This window comes from Camelus bactrianus, chromosome 10 (genome assembly GCF_048773025.1).
Source record: "Camelus bactrianus isolate YW-2024 breed Bactrian camel chromosome 10, ASM4877302v1, whole genome shotgun sequence".
NCBI classification, from domain to species: domain Eukaryota; kingdom Metazoa; phylum Chordata; class Mammalia; order Artiodactyla; family Camelidae; genus Camelus; species Camelus bactrianus.
The window spans coordinates 45,100,260-45,119,216 of record NC_133548.1 but is presented as its reverse complement, the minus strand read 5'-3'; the positions used below and the strand labels follow the sequence as shown (position 1 = coordinate 45,119,216).

General features: G+C 41.3%; 1 protein-coding gene across 5 annotated transcripts; it reads left to right on the top strand.

Annotated features, from left to right (window-relative positions):
• Window positions 1-3,970: 3,970 nt before the first annotated feature.
• LOC105063554 (tripartite motif-containing protein 5) lies at window positions 3,971-17,326 on the top strand. Of its 5 annotated transcripts, XM_074372497.1 has the most exons (9): window positions 3,972-4,218; window positions 8,230-8,713; window positions 9,295-9,390; window positions 9,995-10,225; window positions 13,690-13,712; window positions 14,927-15,027; window positions 15,309-15,335; window positions 15,559-15,770; window positions 16,944-17,326. In XM_074372497.1, the coding sequence occupies exons 2-9, from the start codon at window positions 8,291-8,293 to the stop codon at window positions 17,013-17,015; spliced, it is 1,185 nt and encodes a 394-aa protein (XP_074228598.1). In that variant the 5' UTR covers window positions 3,972-4,218; window positions 8,230-8,290; the 3' UTR covers window positions 17,016-17,326. The 5 variants fall into 5 exon arrangements, with proteins under 5 accessions (XP_074228600.1, XP_074228598.1, XP_074228596.1 ...); XM_074372499.1 differs by lacking the exon at window positions 16,944-17,326 and having other exon boundaries at window positions 3,971-4,218; window positions 15,309-15,403; window positions 15,559-15,697; XM_074372495.1 differs by having other exon boundaries at window positions 3,973-4,218; window positions 15,559-17,326.
• The last annotated feature ends 1,631 nt before the right edge of the window (window positions 17,327-18,957 follow it).

Genomic DNA, 18,957 nt, shown 5'->3' with positions numbered 1-18,957 from the left:
GTGGAGTCTAAAAATGAAATCAAAGTTACAGGACGAAACAGAAGCAGACTGACACATACAGGGAACAACTGGTGGCAAAACTGAGGAGCAGGAAGGAGGGAGGGAGAAGATGTGTGTATGGGACCAAGAGACACCAACTGCTATGTGTAAAGTGAATAGGGTACAAGGATATACTGTACAGCACAGGCAAGTATGGCTGTTGTTCTGCAGTAACTCTAAATGGAGTATCATCTCTTAAAATCTTGAATATGTGAAACTTGAATACTGAGACAGCCTTCTTGACCTAGCTCCTCCCAGCTGTGCCCCTGTCCCATGTGGAACCTGTATCTCTAAGGGATCTCAGATGGATGCCAGGAAAGAGCCCACCATCCCGGTGATGACAGTGGCTCTGGCAGAAACAAGGCAGCAACCACCGTGGTGGCACATGAAGCTGCAGTGAAAGCATGGAGGCACCTCTTACAGAACCGGTGCAGGCTGGAAAGTGCGAACTCAACCACAGCCAGAGGAAGCGCAGGCAAGAGACATCCAAACTTCTGTGATATCTCCACCTACTGGAACACCAACCAAAGGAGCCTCACTCCTAACCTGTCATTTTATTTCACATGCACAGACAGAGAAAAATTCATTCACTGAATCACCATGCTGTTCACCAGAAACCAGCACAACATTGGAAATCAACTATACTTCAATCAGAAAGCAACATGAAGAACCAGAATTACACTACTTGACAAAAGGAAAATGCCAATTTTCCAGAAATCAAACTGAAAGTCATGGAATATTGTGATCTAACCGATAGAGGACTCAAAGAGATACAGCAAAACTCACTCAGGCAGTCTACAGAGCTCAGGAATAAAATTCAAGTTCTGAAGGAAAACCTTCCCAACAAGGATGAAACTCTAAAACAGAATCGAACAAATTCTGGAGCTGAAGAACACCGAAAGTGGGAAGAAGAACACGTTAGAAAGCATTGAAAGTAGAGCAGACCAGATGGAGAGGGAATTCATGAGCTCGCACGTTGAAATCTAGAAATGATATGAGTAGAAGAGGAGAGAGAAATAAGACATAAAAATGAGTTAATTTCCCAGGACTATCGGACTCTTTTAGGAAGGGCACCATTAGGGTAACGGGTATCCCAGAAGGAGCAAAGGGACAAAAGGGAGCAGAGAGATTTTAAAGAAATAATAGCTGTGAACTCCCCAAACCTGGGGAAGGAACTGGATATACACGCCCATGCACCTGAGAGAACACTTAATGACCGCATTGCAAAAAGGCCTTTTCCAGGACACAAGATACTAAACTTGTCAAAACTCGATGTCAAAAAGTGAATTTTAACTGCAGCGAGTGTAAACAGGATGATCATGTACAAAGGAACCTCGGTAAGACCATCAGCAGATTTTTCAGCAGAAGCCCAACAGGCCAGGAAGGAGTGGAATGACATTCTCAAAATAGTGAAAGGCAAAACTGTCACCCAAGAATACGCTATCCAGCAAAGTATCATTCAGATAGGAAGGAAAAATAAAGACTTTCCCAATCAAAAGCCAAGGGAGTGGATGAACCCTAGACCCCCTCTTACAAGAAATTTGAGAGAATATTCCTACCAGAAACAAAATGGCAAAAATACACAAAACTTAGAGAAAAGTGGTAAGTAGACAGAACCAGAATATCACAATATCCATTATCATTCTGTCATTGACTTACTCCTCTTGTCTCTCCCGTTTCTTCTTTTTAACTATGATGTTAATGTTTTGTTTGTTCTAAATCTCTGCACCATCACTATCCTTCCTCTGCCTGCCTTTCTTTTCCTCTGCTCTATGCACATGGAATGTTTCACTACCCACCATCACCTCAGGCATTCCTCCACAAACTTAAGAAAAAAATATGTCTAGCGAAAGAGTTACTTGAATAAATAATGTAGGTTAAAACCCTTTTATTTTTAGAACTGTAGAAATCGAACCTATCCATACAAAGTCAACTTTCTCAGTGTACCATATTATATCATATTCTAGAGTAAGGTCAACCAAGTAGGCTACTAAACCCATATCCAGAAAATGTTGGTTTATAGCATTCCCATGCTAAAAATCACATAGTTTTAGTATCATTCTACTAACCATCATCTCAGGAACCATAATTGTAATGATACGCTCACACTGATTAAGATTTTGAATTGGCTTCAGAATAAACATAGTATCTATTATCTCTTTCCTAATAAAAATACTTACTCCATGAACCATAGAAACATCCAGCAAATTATTTTAACACAAGCTACCATGTCAACATTCCTATAATTGCTATCAGTATTCATTTAGTATATTCAAATCAATGAACAATTTCCCAAAACATTTAATACAACAGTAACCACCATCAAAATGGTAGCCGTTATCATAAAGTTAGCACTTTCCTCATTCCACTTGCGAGTGACCAAAGTTAAACATAATCCACCAAGAGCAGGCCTAATCCTATGAACAGGACAAACACTTTCAGCAATATCAGTTTATTTCAAATCTCACTATTCGTCAACATAAGCATGATACTAACCATAGTCATATTATCCATCCTAATCAGAGCTTGAGATGGACTTAACCAAGCCCAGCTAGGAAAAATCATAACCTATTCATCAGTTGACAATATAGGATAAATGGCAGCTGTTATAATATGGCATTTAACCACAATAATTCTAAACATTGATTTCCAGTATAATAACACTCGCTCTCTTTATGTTATTCATGTGCAATTCCTCTACCATAATAATATCACTAGTGCGGAAGAAAATACACTGTTTGGCACAGAGCTTTAGAAATTGTATGGTTCAGCTGAGTCATTGGATTATTCTCATAGTTCAGCTATGTCACTTAACAGAATTTTAGAAATTTTTCATTACTGTATTACTCAGGGTTCTTCAGAGAAATAGAATCTCTTTCTATTAGCTAGCTAGCTAGCTATCCACCCTCATCATATACATTGGAAGGTGCCCTATTATAAGGAGGAGGCTCATATAATCATAAGAGGCTGAGAAGTTCCAGACCTGCCAACAGCAAGGTGCAGACCCAGTAACTCAGTCCAAGTCGGGAAGCTTCAGACCGGGAATATCTATGACATAAGTTTCCGTCTCAGGACGGGAGAAGACCCGCGGAAGCAGAAGCAGGCAGGCAGGAACAAAAAGAACAAATTCTTCCTTCTTGCACATTTGTGTTCTTTTCAGGCCTCAACAAATTGGATGATACCCATCCACGCCACGGAAAGCCAGCTGCGATACTGAGTCCACAGATCCCATTCTAATCTTGGCTGGAAAGAACACTTTCACAGACACACGCAGAAAGAATGTCTAAACTGGGCACCCAGTGACCAGTCTAGTTGACGTATAGTAATAACCGTCACACGAATTCCCTGGATTCATTTTTCTCATGTTGATCATAGGCGTTACGTGTAAAATAGTCAGATGACATTGCCCAACAAATGATGCTTCCGAGGGTTTCATCTCTGGCTGCTTATTTAGGAAACTTGCCATTTTGGGCATAGTGAATCCACGTTCTGAAAGTCAGCATCAATGTTCTAGCGCTCTGTGATAGCCCCTGTGACTGGCTGCCGGAGAAATGTCAGAGTTGGAGAAACTTTTTTCTCTAACGTGTCTTAACAGTGCACGCTGGACGGATTCTTTTAGTTTAGCTGGAGGACACTGGACAGGAGAGCGCTTCCAGTAGGTGAGCCCTCAGTGGGGCGTCTTCACTGTGATAAAGGAGAACTTCCTCTCTCCTCCTGACGGGTCATTTGTAAGCAAACTAGACAAGGAGGATGCGTGTGATATGACATGGCTTAGGCTAGCCGAGTTCTTCAAAGGATGGATTAGTGTGAAGAGCCATGAGAACACAGGAGACAGGAATAAAAATACATTCCCTGGCCCAGCAGGCTGAGGCACAAAAGCCTTGTCATTTCCTGGGGGCCCTGTGGGGAGGCCTCCAACTGGTCTAGCTTCACTTCTCATTTCCTGCTTGTACTCCACCCACAAGACTGAACTTTCATCTTCCTGCTTCTTCTAAGGGGAATCTTCTTGGTGAATATCAGGCCCCTGGTTTGGTGAGTGAATGCAGGACACATGTGCCCAGGCCCTGTCTTCACCCTTCCCTAAGGAATCACAACTTCTCCACTGCAGAGTGAAGATACTCGAGGTTTTGTGAAGGGCTGGTTTCGAAAGACATAGAAGGAGAAACTGAAAGTGTTTGGGTGAGTTTTACTTGCTTTATGGAAGCTGTTCTAAAGAGGGAAAAGGCTGGGCCTGCAGGCTTCCTGCTGAGAGTGAAGATGAGACTGGGGCAGGGGGAGTCTTAGAAGAAGCAGGGTTGGAAGAAGTAAAAGGCTTTGCTTGTTCCTTAGAGGGACTGTTTGTTCCTCCACGGTGAATCTACACACGCTTCCACCCCATTTTATAATTTTGAAAGCATCTTGCTGAGGACACAAGATTACTTGATTTTTCAGAGCTAGAATGTCCTTTCCCTCAACAAGGACAATTGCAGAGGGGTCTTTGAGTCCTAATAGTTTAGCGCTTATCAGAGCAGCAGTGTAGTGTTTCTGCCTGACTCCGGAGAAATTCTCACGACTTCGGCCTGTCTGTGCTCAGGAGCCTGGTGCTGTCACAGCTGGCAGGCTCTGAGCCTCTCTGTGTCCTCTCCTCCAGACCCAGGGAACCACTGCACTTCCTTAAGTCGCTAACCTGCTCACCCCTCTGCCTGAGCCATATCTGTCACCCGGAAACACAGCTCAGCTGAGAGGTCTGGAGCAAGAGAGGCGTGTAGGAGGAACATCCAGAAGGGACGTCTGTTCTAACTTTTAATAAAACAAAGGAGTTACTTGACTGGGGTTGATGATATAAAAAGATGTCAGAAGAAACAGAATTTAACATCATGAGACTCAAAAGGGAAGGATGTGAGAGGAGCCTCTGTGTTTCCTCCCCCTCCTCCGTCCTATGGGCAGTACAGCTGCGCCCACCTAACTCGGCCAAATCTCTCTTCTCACCACGCCTTCCCCTGATCTGACCAAATCTTCCTTCATCAAGGTTCACTCTGGACATGATCCCTCGGCTGTGAATTCCTTGACCCCTTCTCAGCATAAGTCGGTGTTAGACACTTGTCTGCTGAACTCGCACATGCACTTTCGTCAGGCCAATCACTGCAGGTCTTACAGCTGCTTTGTTACTTCACTGCTTCACGTTCATCTCACTAGTGTTGTCAGGAGTTTATATGCAACACCGTTACATGACTGCCTAGGAGGTAACACATTGCACGACTTCCCTTTCTGATTCTATCTGGGAACAGTGACGCTTTCCCTTATACCATCCATGACTTGTGGCTTTATCATGATTAGACAACCTGTTTTACTGCAGTGACCAGAGAAGAAAGTTCTTTCTATGAACTTAACTTCTGGACTTTTACATAACAATTGTCTTTTTATGTCCTTTAAGCTTGTCTTTAGGTGTTGCCGCTGGGATGTATTGAGTTTGCAATCTCATGAGCTCAGATGTCAGAAGACCGACTTGTAAGGTGCAGTCAGCTGACACCATGGCAGCCACATGACCTGATGTTTCATCAGGCAGATGCCACTCTCTTTCCCACGTCCACCTCCCTGACTGCTGGGGAGCCCTTGGGTCACTGCTTAGGTAGTGGGGGGGTCATCCTTCATGTGTGAGGACCTGTTCCTTCTGTGTGTGTTGTGCTGCAGCTGCTTTGACAGTAGCTCCTTGGAGCCCTGCAGGGAAAATAAATTCTGCAACCCCATGGCAGAATCCAGACTCTGCTCTCCCTCCTCTGTAGGTTCTTGACTCATCTCAGCATTGGTTGGATCCTGAAAGGTATGAGAAATAGACAGAGGCCCCACCACAATATTTGGACAACAGCATGAGTCATGAACTGATACAACGTCACCTCTCATCTTGTTACTCATTAGCTAGATCTTTGCCACCTTTGGCAAACTGCAGACGGCCTCTAGGCTATTTTCAGCGTCTGTACCTTCATCTGCATTGCATTTACAGTTCACCTGCAGCCTCCTTCTGTATCAAGTGTTCTTCATGCGTGAGGAACATGGCGTAAGTGTGGAGTTTCAGCAGGTGTACATTTATCTCTGGGCAGCTTTGTAGCTTCTCCCTCCCTTTTGCTGAGTAAAGGGAAACTTATTGTTTGTTTCATACTGGCGGTCTTTCTTTTCCCATCAAACGTTGACAACCATCAAGACACGTTTATTGCTTCACGGCCCCATTTGCCTAGAGTAGCTACAGAACTCCCGAGCCTGGACTACGAGCACCGGGCCATGCTGAGTCCAGGTTGAAGAAGGAGCATCACTCTGCTACCACTCTGCGATGCTCCCTCTGACTGACCACCAGGAGTGGCTTCCAGACTGGACCACCCATGCCACGCACACAGCCTCATAGGACATAAACTACCAGGTTCACTTAGCTTAGCTGGGAGTTTCAGGACAGGGGACACAGCACTGGATGGCTGGCTCAGGTGCGCTCTTGGAGGTGGCCCTTACAGTGGTCCAGGAGGTACATTATCCCCATTATCTCGGCTGTTTAAGGAACCAGACTAGGTGAATATGTGTGTGAAACTACCCCAGGGGACATAACCCTGTGGCTTATCTGCTTACCTTGTAAAGGTTATGAGCAGCAGCTTCCAAGGAACTAAAAGAGACATATCTGAACATACCAGTCACAGCCCCCTGTGAATACGGTACCTATGCTTACCCTTGGCATTTCAGCTCTGTATAAAGCCTTCCTAACCAAACGCATTTTATATGTCAGGATAGTTTTCCTGTCAATAATGTGACCTTGAAAGCCTGCCAACCTCCACTTTGTTGTAACCCAGGAGGTTTCCCAGAAAAACCACACGCAGACACACACACACACACACACACACACACACACACACACACACACACACACACACATTAGGAGAAGAGTAAGCCAACATTGTCTGTAAAGCAACAAAGACCCCAGGCCTCATGTTAGTCCTTTGTTCCACATGTCTAAGCCAGTCCCCAATCCTGCATGTTCCCTCCTCCTGCGCTCACTCCCATCTGCTGCCTCCATTGTCTTCAGCACCCGGCCCCTCATCATCTCTCCCCGGAGCCCCTATGCAGGCATCCCACCTGAACCTCCCAGGTCCACGCTGGGTCCATGTGACAGCTCACAGCTCCAGGCACCTCTTCTCTGATGGGGAAACATGGGTCATTGTCCTTCCTCTTGGAAATGGGTCCCTAAATGTTATGTAATTTAGGAAGTGTCATATTTATGTCATTGTAGCTCTTGTGAGACCAAAGGCCAGCACTTTTCTGCTCACCAGCCACACGGACATTTGCAACCTCAGAAAAGATGCTCTGTGTTCCAGGAACAGCTCATTTCCTCTCCCTAATGCATTTTTCCTCTCTCTCATGCCATGTTTCCTTCATCTGCTTGAGGTTTCAGTTTAACCCTTGTGTTTACAACTTGGAATTCTTGGACAATCCCTTATTGTCCCCCATTATTTGATTTCTGAACAACATGCATCTCTAGTAGTTTTCACGTCTGCTTTTTCACATCTACATATATGGATATGTGGCTGAATTTTAATTTGCCATTACCTTCCAAGTGAATTTCCAGTTCATAGTGACTAAAATCCTCTGTTTAGACTCATCTTTCTGATTATGGCTGTTAGGCCAGTTGCTAGCGTGTAAGTCACCATCAAGGAAAATTAGCTGAAGGATTTTGCCTAGTACTTTGTGGATTTTTCTCAGGGCTGACATTCATTTCATGTGTGTTTCTATGTTTTTAGGTATCTGACTTCTGTGATCCTATGAGTATACCTGTACCATCTCCATCCCATCCATCCTTATACTTATATACACACACGAACACACACACACACACACACACACACACACATACACACAGGCTTAGTCTCCTATCAATCTTCTTGACAGAATTCCAGGCTCATACGTGGATCTTGGTAGAAAAATTTCAGATCATACTTTTGTTTGGTAAAATTAAATAATAAGAATCATGAACTGAGAGCAAAGTGTTTAAAATTATTATGAAATGTCCTTTTTAACAGGTCAGCCAGCTCCTTTCTTTTTTCTCTCTGTTTCTTTGTTTGTTTGTTTGTTTTGGCCTTCAATAATTTGGTCTTCAAGCATCTTTGATTTCTACACAATTAGTATCACTTTCTTTGTACCTTTCTCTGTTGCCTTTCAATATTGCCAATCACGCAGGGATCTGTGAGTACGAGAAGCCTTAGAAATCAGGACGGGTGGAAACAGGGGAGTGGCTGGCATGGCGTCAGGAATCCTGGTGAACATACAGGAGGAGGTGACCTGCCCCATTTGCCTGGAGCTTCTGACAGAACCCTGGAGCCTTCACTGTGGCCACACGTTCTGCCAAGCCTGCATCACTGCGAACAACAAGGAGTCCAAGACTGGCCAAGAAGGAGAGAGCAGCTGCCCTGTGTGCCGAGTCAGTTACCAGCCTGAGAACCTGCGGCGTAACCAGCTTGTGTCCAACATAGTGGAGAGGCTCAGGGAGGTCAGGCTGAGCCCAGAGGTGGAGCAGAAGGAAAATCTCTGTGCGCGCCACAGAGAGAAACTCCTGCTCTTCTGTAAGGAGGATGGGAAGGTCATTTGCTGGCTTTGCGAGCGGTCCCAGGAGCACCGTGGTCACCGCACGTGCCTCTTGGAGGAGGTTGCCCAGGAGTACCAGGTAACAGACCAGAATGGAGGGAAGACAGGGCAGAAAACGGTACTTGAGGGGAAACGTCCACTTGGCAATGGGCTTTATTTACCTGGTCACCAAAGACCCAAAGCCTGTGGCCTCTTCTCTTCCAGTGTGTACCTTCTGGTGTCAATGGACATGTCTGTGTATTCCACCCAATTACAAAATAATAACCCTGCACACAGCCTTTCAGGTAGAAGTAGATACTTACGCACTTTGTGCTGGATGGTGGGGACCTGGTGCCAGAGAGAAGCTCTCATTATCACTCCGAATAAGAGGCTAACTAGGACACTGGGTGAGCTAAGGTGGAAGTCGTTCCCTTGCTATAGGATCCGGGTTCTTCTAGGACAAAGAGAATCAGTCCTCTGTCGGTGAGATGTTGGGTCTTCTATCTCTTGAGTCTTAAGAACACATTCACTACTTCATGGTTTTTCCCAAGTCATAGATTCTAATTGCTCATTTCTATGGATTCCATTGTCTGGAAACCCGACCATTTCTCCCCCGTTTATCCTCTGCAGTGATGCTGAGCAAGCCCAGAGCTTGACTCTGGTGTGCTTCTTTTCTCACAGGGGAAACTCCAGGCAATTCTGAAGAGGCTGAGGGAGGAGCAGCGGGAAGCTGAGAACTTTGAGATGGAAGTTAGAGAAGAGATCACTGCCTGGAAGGTAGGTGGAGACACTTCCTGAGGGAGTTAGACAGGTATCTGGGCAGGACCTTGATGTTAGTCTCAAGGAGATAGCTTCCTCTTTGTTCCCTGACAGTCAAGTCCTTTCATTGGTCCGTTTGTTCATCCTTCCCCTGATAGGGCTGAGGGCTGAGAAACGCACGTACCCCCAGTGAACACCGCCACCCCAAGGGAGGTATTCGTGTGCAGGGCTCTCTGCTGAGGATGACGCGTGAATTTCATGTTCCGTTCATGTCAAATGGCAATGGCGGAATATTCTGTCCTCAGTATTCCACTTTTGGCAGAGGATTGTGGGAGGGATCGGGAGTAATTCAGGGAGGCACGAGCATCCTGGACACATGTGAAGCCTAGCACCCACAGGGATCCTATTTTGGCTCAGCGGGGCCTAAGTAATGCAGACTTGGGGCCATTAATTTGGAATGTGATGGTGAAAAAGTGATGGACAATAACCAGCTTCCCCAGGAACTTTTTTCCTCCTTCTATCTCACCTCCCTGTGGGAACTTCCTGAGTATGTAGGTCTTTTTCTGGTTCCCAGTGTCAGCCTGAGAGTTCTAATTCCTCTCTCTCTCTTTCATTCCTGAAGCATCAAATGGAAAATGAGAGACAAAATGTCCAGGCAGAGTTTAAAGAACTGAGAGCTATCCTGAACAATGAGGAGCAGAAGGAACTTCAAAAGCTGAAGGATGATGTAGGAGGTATTCTGCGTAACCTGGCAGACTCTGAGAATGAGGTGGTCCAGCAGAGCCAGTTGGTGAGAGACCTCATCTCAGATCTGGAACAATGTTTGCAACGGTCAATGGTGGAGATGCTGCAGGTAAGCCTGGGGAAGTAGCCTCAGCATGTGAGAGCTGAGACAAATGAAGCCTAGGTTTCCATCTCTTCTGTATTGTTGTGTTCTTTCTGGTGTTGTCACCAAGGTTACTTTGGCCCTGCTGTGCCCCTTCCCTGCATCTCGTCTGGAGGATATAAGAATATCTGAATGAATGAATTGAATTCAGGAATAACAAGAGGAATTTTTATTTTTTAATGTACCATGTTCAGTGCAAAAATGTGACTGTGGAGAGAAGATTCACTGTCTTCAGTGATTTGCTAGAGGCCCCTGTTATCTGTGATCCAGTGTTAAGCATTTGTCAGATAGCTCTTCATGACGCAGCTTAGTCACGAACAAATGCACTTCTGATTGCAAGATGTTTTTTCTTTCCCTTAATGTGTTGATATTTTCTTTCTCTTTCTCTATTTCTGAAGATAATTTTTGAAGGACTGTTATTTATTCTTTAAATATTAATGGAATTCATTAGTGAAGCCATCTCACTCTGGCTTTTTCTTATAGGAAAGCTTTAAACTATTTTACCTGTATTAGGATTATTTCTATTTTTCATAGTCATTGAGTCAGTTTTTGTACGTCTTTGTAGGCAATTGTCTATTTTCAGTTTTCTTATTTGTAGGCATAAAGTTCATTATAATAATCCTTTATTATCCCGTTAATTTATATATTATTCACAGTAGTGTCCTCTCTTTTATTCCTGAGTTTGGTGATTTTCTGTTTCACTTCTTTCGTGGTCAGTTTATTTATGTTTTGTCAATTCATTGATTGTTTTCAAAAACAAACTTGTTTTATTTACTTTGTTTTAATGTTTTCTTATTCATTAATATCTGCTGTCAGATTTGTTTTCTTTATGTGTGTATATACTTTGTGTGTGTGTGTGTGTGTTTGTGTGTGTGTGCTGGTTTAATATGCAGTTCCTTAGTTTCCTGAGGTGGGAACTTAGATCGCTGATGGCTTAGATGGCTTCATCTCTTGTGATACAGTGTTTAATGATATAAGTGCATGACCTTACTTGTATTCCTCACATTTTGATTGTTTAGTTTTAATTTTCATTGAATTTCACCTTCTCAGATTTCCTTTGCAGTTTTCTGTTTTGTTTTGTTTTGCTTTGTTAAACCTTGGATATTTTAAAGTGTGTTGTTAATTAGAAAATACTTGGTGACTTATGAGTTTTACTTCTGCTGTGGATTTCAAATTTAATTCTGCTGTAATCAGAGAGCATATATATTTTTGTACTTTAAAACTTTTAGGTTCATTGATACTTGTTTATGGCTTAAGAACTTTATGTTCAGGAAAATTTTCTATATAGATTTGAAAAGATTGTGCATTCACAATTATTGGGTAAAATGGTCTATAGCTGTTAGTTTGGTCAGGATGGTTGATAGTATCGTCCATGTCGTCTATAAATTTGATGGTTTCCGTATAAGCTAGTCTCTCATTGTTAAGAGTGAGATTTTGAAATGTGTAACTATTGTTGAATCATCTATTTCCCCTTTTAATTTTACTTTGTGTTCTTTGAAGCTCTGCTGTTAGGTGCATATACGCTTATAATCATTATAACTTTTTGATATACTGAACCTTTTGCCATTATAAAATTTCTCTCTCACTCTCACATAATACTTATTGTCTTAAAGTCTATTTTGTCTACTATTTATATAAGCACTTGACCTATCTCCTGATTATTGCTTGCATGATGTATATTTTTCTGTCTTTTTACTTTTGCCCTTTTTGTGTCTTTGAATCTAAAATAGGTCCCTTATAGATAGCAATAGTTGAACTTTGCTTTTTATCCAGCCCTACCATCTCTGCCTTTCACTTGTGGTACTAATGCATGACATTTAATGCAGTTACTGACATGGCTGTGATTAAACTGACCATTTTGCTATTTGCATTCTATACGGCTACTCCAGTGTTCATTCTTCTCCTTCTCCTTAACTAGCTTCTTCTGTGTTAAACAAATTTTTCAAGTATACATTTTAAGTTGTCCTATTTCCTCACTGTATTTTTTTAAGCTTTTTTCCTAGTGGTTGCTTGAGTGATTACAATATGTCTCCTACCCTATCACGGGCTACTTCTGACCACACTAAGCTATTTCCAGTAAAAATGGAAACTTCCTTCAGCACTACTTCATTTCCTTTCGAAAACAATGCAGGGATGTTTTTCACATGGGCTGCTCACCCTGTGTAGGCTGGTGCCTGCAGGTGTGCAGATTTTTTTGTTGTAACTGGGAGGAGAAGCTCTTTTTTCTTCTAGAGTTTATATGAGGAGATTCATGTATCCTTCACGAGCTGAGAATAAAGCTAATATAAGTGGAATAAACAAAACTGGAGAAAGATAGAGACCTGATTCTGATGACAAAGTTTGAGCTTCATAATTAAAGTTTGAGTAAAGTTGTAGCTCTCCCCCAGAATCATTTATCATTTCTCTACTTATTCTATATTTATTTGAGTTTTGTCTTGTACAACAAAGGAGCCCTAATACAGAAAGAATTTTTTTCCTAAACCCAGCTATGGTCCTACTTTTTGGTGACATGAATGAAGTAAGTCTTCAGTAAAAGAGATCAAATATAGTGGTACATATATGTTCAGACAAACAAAACAATATCTGTCATGATTAAGAAGGTTAGATGGCTAAAAACTCTAAAGGATCTGGACTAAACTGACTCAGTAGAGGCCAAAATGCAGATAAATTCTGCAGTTTTTAGGGCAGTGAGTGGATATTGAGAACATGATGAAAATGGGGTACAAGAGAGGAAACAATTTGTTCAGTGAATGATAACTAACATATTAGACATTCTACATCACTGATTCCTGTGGCTGTTTCACTACTGAATATAATAATATGCATTTAAGAGACAAAATTGAATAAAAATAAAGAGTTGGAAATGAACTGCACATATGTGCATGCTGAATTTAAGAGAGAGGAAGGGGTCATTAACAATGCATAAATTGAGAAGAGAGAGACCTCAAAAATACCTGCATGAATACATTTGTTTACTTGTACCCTCAACAAAAGCCTTATAAATAGTTCAGGAGAGATTAGGATTATGTATTCATCTTTGATACTCCAAAGCTTTGATAAATAACAGTCCATCATTTCACAGTTTTAGTGAATAAATGACAGCATTTAAATCATCTCATGAAGTATTCAAATCAACTCCTGGGTCATCAAATTTACAGGCCTCTTGTTTTTCTCATAAACATGTCTCATCTCCTGATATGGAAGTTTCATGCTCTTGTTTCGTTATGGACAAAGCATTTTTCACCTTTTTGGGAACCTGACAACATCACATGAGTCTCTGGCATGACTGACCTCACTCTCATCTTTACTTTCCGGCTCTCACATTGAGTCAATCTCTATTCCCATAATCAGGGGCTGGTGGGGACGTGAAGAAGCTTTGTAAGTAGGGGAACTGCTTGGTTCTTGACTCGTGTTTTCTCTTTTCTCACTAGGATGTGCATGGCATCATAAAAAGGTATGTGTGGGAGACCAGACGTGGTCCTTTTGGGCTGTGAAATAATAGAAAGCCATTGGAGTTATCTGGTGGCCAATTCGAGTAAAATAATGTTCAGGGAAGAAAAAATGGGATGCACATTTATCTTAAATTTCTGTTCACAAATCATAGCTAGATTGTTCTATAAATACTGAGAGTGGACTAGATTCCATAGTAGATAGTTTTGGTCATGGGAATTTGCAGAGTTTGGGTCTGTAGTAGTATTAGGGATAACACTTTTGAATATCAGACACCTGTGACTTCAAATGTTTAATTCACACTGTGTGTCATTATCTAACTCGGATTCTCATATTTAACAGGTGTTTGACTTGTCATGGGAAGGTCAGATCTTCTTTATCTGTCAAGCATCCAGAACTAGAGAAAACTCCTTTATATTTGAATTTCTGCCCTGGGTGTAGTAGAGACCAACTTCTTACATATTATTCTGTTTAAATTCCCCAAAATAGACTTAAATCTCCAGGAATATTTTGGCCCTGACACAAACATTTGATCCAATTTGGTCACATACTCTAGAAGCCAGAATGAAAAGGTGGCATCTTTATGTCTGAATTTGCACCCCTACATGGCAGCATGAAACTCTTTACAAACACATGAAATTCAGACCTCTGTTGGTTTAGTATTCATGATGTCTTATTTCCCTAGGGTTTTTAGTTGTTCCCAGAGAACCTGAAATCTCAAGTTATTCTGAGGGTCTCCTGTTGGGGAGCAGCCTTTGAAATTTTGGGGACACTCTGGACAATATTCTCATACATGATACATCTCAAACTCCCAGGAGGCAGGTTCACAAGCTCACTTTATGTCTTCCAGGGAACCCATATCCATGCAGTGACTTTTCCACAAAGCAATTTTTTATGGTACCAAAGTTTTGTTTTCTTAATGTAATATTTCCTATGATTTCTAGGAGGTAGTGAGGGAGAGGTTAATGATTTCATTTTGAAAGGAAGAAACAATGCTTATGAGAGGTCAAAACTTTCTCAGGTCACACAGAGAGTAACTGGGAAAGCTGACATGAGCACATTTGTTCTGGCTCCAAGGTCAGGCATCCACTCTTTACTTTCCCAGGGTCTCCAGGGAAAACAGTTCAAGGTGAATCAATGGGTGGAAAATTTTTCAAGTTAGTGTTTTTCGAGGAGTGAAGTGTCCGAGGTGTGGGGGTCAATTTTTGTCTTCCCTAGGAGTGAGACCTTGACTCTGAAGAAGCCAAAAACCTTTTCCAAGGAACAAAGGAGAGTGTTTCGAGCTCCTGATCTGAGACTGATTTTCAGAGTGTTTGATGGTGAGGAGTTTTTCCCGATGTGGGTGTCTGTGGGATTGTTGTGATGGCTGCGGAAAATGAGGAAGCGGCTCCAATTTCTAAGGGTGGATAGAGGCATTGGAGGCCAGATGCTATGTGCTGACGATATGGTGGTATTTAATGGGGAGTGACCAGCTGTCTGGTTCATTCTCTCTTTTGCCAGTTTTCTACTTCACAACAGTCCTTCCCCTAAACTGGGAGAAAATATATTTCAGTCCTAATTCCTTTGATTACATTTAATATTATGATTTTTATCATTTCAGAGCTGAGAGACGTGCAACGCTACTGGGGTAAGGAGAAATCACACTGTCATCAAGCCACCCTCTTTTCATCAACTTTTAGAGTCTTTCATTTTCTAGTAGGTCTCCTGTTTTAAGACCCATGTCTCCCCTCCCAGCATACACAAACACAAACATATTTTCTTTCCCTTAAAGTTCTTCTAAAGATCCCTTCCACGACATCACAAATAAAACTACATCGTATCACTCACTCAGTGCTGTTATTTTTCAACAGTTCCCGTGACCCTGATTCCTCCAAAGCGTAAATCAAATGTTGTCATTTCTGCGGATGGAAGACGAATGAGTTATGTGCATACTTTTGGACAATCCAATGCATATCTGAATGGTGATTATCAAGACCCTGGTGTCCTAGGCTCCCCATTTATTACAAGAGGAAAACATTACTGGGAGGTAGATGTGTCACAGAAACGTGCCTGGATCCTTGGGGTATGTGATGAAAACCAACAGAGAAATTGTATGAGACTTTTATCCCAAGAACATGAAAATTATCAACCTGTTTGCTTGCAATATCAACCTAAATGTGGCTACTGTGTTATAGGGTTACAGAATTATCAATATTATGCTTTTGCCCAGTCTCCCTCCTCTGATCCCTTAAAGATACCCCTCTCCCTGAGTGTTCCTCCCAGGCGTATTGGGGTTTTCCTAGACTATGATGCTCGCACTGTCTCATTTTTCAATGTCACAAACAACGGGTCTCTCATCTATAAATTCTCTTCGTGTTCCTTTCCACAGAAACTGTATCCATATTTCAATCTTATGAAATGTGAGGCCCCCATGACTCTGTGCTCAATAGGCTCCTGAACCTTCTTACACTCACACCCACTTCTTTCTCCTGCCTCTTCTTATGGGTGCATCTAACCCGCCTGAGCTCATCTGCACCATCCCTCCATTTTCCTTTGTTCTATCTTTTTTTTTCCATTTGAATGTTTTTCATTCATCAGTTAGGCTATTCAACTGGCCCTGTGTTTTATTTTTTTGTCTAATATCATGTCTAGATTAGGAGAAAATCTTAATTCATCATTTTCTACACCCCAAGAAAAAGTGATTAATGCCGTACAAAGGAGCAGTCCTGATGGAACACCTCTGCAAATTTTTACAGCCTCATTTCCTTTGGCACTGACCAAGAAGAGGAAGGGATGCTTCTTAAAAACTTCATATATTATCAAAGCCTTTGTATTTACTTGTCATTTCCTAAAGTGTGATCCTGAGTGGTGTCTCAGTTTACCTATATTGTCCCTTACTCCCCAAGGAATTAAGGAGAAAATATCACAAATAACATGTACTAAGAGTGGGAATTTTGTATCCAGAGTATGTGACTTCAAGCCCTGTCTCTCCACATATGAGCAGTGAAACCTTGAAAAACATACTAGAACACTCTGTTTATTTTCTTAAAATGATCTTGGTATGAAAACTGCACCATATATAAGATCATTGTGAGTAGATAAATGTTATTAAGTATAAAGCATCTATTCTTCTCAACTTAACAATAAATATTAGATTTGTTCATTACTGAGAAATATAACCCGTGTCAGTGTCTCATTAACAGGTTTGTGCCTTCAGGGGCACAAGGGTTGTTTTTACTGTCGTCTCATTTTGCAGATTCTAGATGCCTCTGTGCTGCTGACAAGACTACTCCAGCTCTCCCTGCCATGGAAAACTGTGTGTGTGTGACCACAAGTAGAATTTTATTATAATTCTGGTGTTGCTACACACTGGTTCTTTACAAGTAAACTAAATTCTATGGAATTGTTTCTCATTTGTAAAAAAATTACCTGATCAATATTGTGAATATTAAACAATACACTGTTTGCAATAGCGTCTGTAATTTCTAGGATATAAGTGGTGGTCCAATATGATATGTATTTATTTTTTGTCTCCTTCTTCCTATGACCAAGATAAATCATTTTTAGAATATATGCTAGTTTGTATTCAACATTATTACCGTTGCTATGTTTTAAGAACTGAATAAATTGATCAATGAATTACTATTTTTTTTATTTCAAACTTTTCTGCAATTTGCCTTATCTTACATTTTAAATAATGGTCTGCTTATAATCAATTTTATTGAAATTGAATTTTAGTCTGGGCTCTATTTGCCCAGCTAATAAGCTATTATTCACAGTGATACATTAATAGTCAGAAGTGTAATTGTGGGATATGTTAACTGATGTAGGTAACTGTTTTGTGTGCCCTAGTCACACTAACTTTTGCAATGACATAAAAGTTCTTAGGAAGGAAGAGAAGAAGAAAAACCTGTTATCTTCCCTCAGTGAGTTAAGAGAGGAATTATTTCTGCAATATATGTTCATCTAGAGCTTTGTGGGATCCCTCTGTCTTTTGGAATTTTTTCTCCAACATTTTCTCCAACCAAATTAGAATTCAAAAAAAAGAAAAAGAAAAAAGTGAATTGTTTGTTCAAGTAGAATCTACTCTCATTCCTGCTTTTTCCCAAGAATTCTCAGCTTCCTCATCTTTGGATGACCTTTGAGGTTATGAGGGTTTGCGAGGACAATTTTTCCAGTTTCTGTGTCTGTGTGTGTATGTACACATCCATATCTGACCATTCATCCATAGAAACTGAAGGGAGTTGATCGTCTAAATTTTCCCTTTGATCTCTGCCTTCCTGTCACCCCATTGCTACGATGACTGACGTTCTGACTCATTAGCAAAATCTGTACCCTTGATTATTGACAAATGACTCTCCAGGGACAATGATGGCTTTTCATTTACTAGAATGCCCAATCCTCCAGTTAAGAATGAAACAACCAGATATAAGAATTGAAAGCCCTGAGTTTCCGTATACAACAGAGAAACATCTGCACATCCAGGGGCATTCACTTTATAACAGAGAATCTTGGCCCCAGAAATGAAGCCATCCGCTGAAAAGAATAAGGTATCTCTAAGTTGCTCCCAGTTCCAGATCCTCTCCTCAGTAAAATGCCAAAGGTGTCCTGGAATCTCTTCAATACTTGGTGCTGGGATAACTGGACAGCTACATGCAAGAGAATGACAACTGAACATTTCCTCACACCATGTAGAAAAGTAAACTCAAAAGAAATTCAAGACCTAAATGTAAGTCCTGAAACAATAAAATTCCTAAAAGAGAGCATAGTTAGGACACTTCTTGATATAACTCATGGCAATAGATTTTTGGATCTGTCTCCTAAGGCAAAAGAAAGAAAAACAAAACTAAACAAATGGGACCTAATTAAACTTAAAAGCACTTGCCCTACAAAGAAAACTATCAACAAACTGAGAAACCAAACTACTGAATGGGAGAAAACATTTGCTAATGATATGACCAATAGTGTTTATATCAAAATTTAAAAACAGCTCATACATCTCATTATCAATAAAACAAAGAATCCAAATAAAAAAAGGACAGAAGATTCAATAGACATTTTTCCAAAGAAGGTACACAGATGTCCAAAGGGCTCATGAAAAAGTGCTCAACATTGCTAATCGTCAGCGACATGCAAGTCAAAGCCACAATGAGCTATCACCTCACACCGATTACAATGGTTATCAAAAGGACAGCAAATAACAACTATTTGTGAGTATGTGGAGAAATGAGAATGCAAGTACAGTGTTGGTGGGCTATTAAATTGGTGCA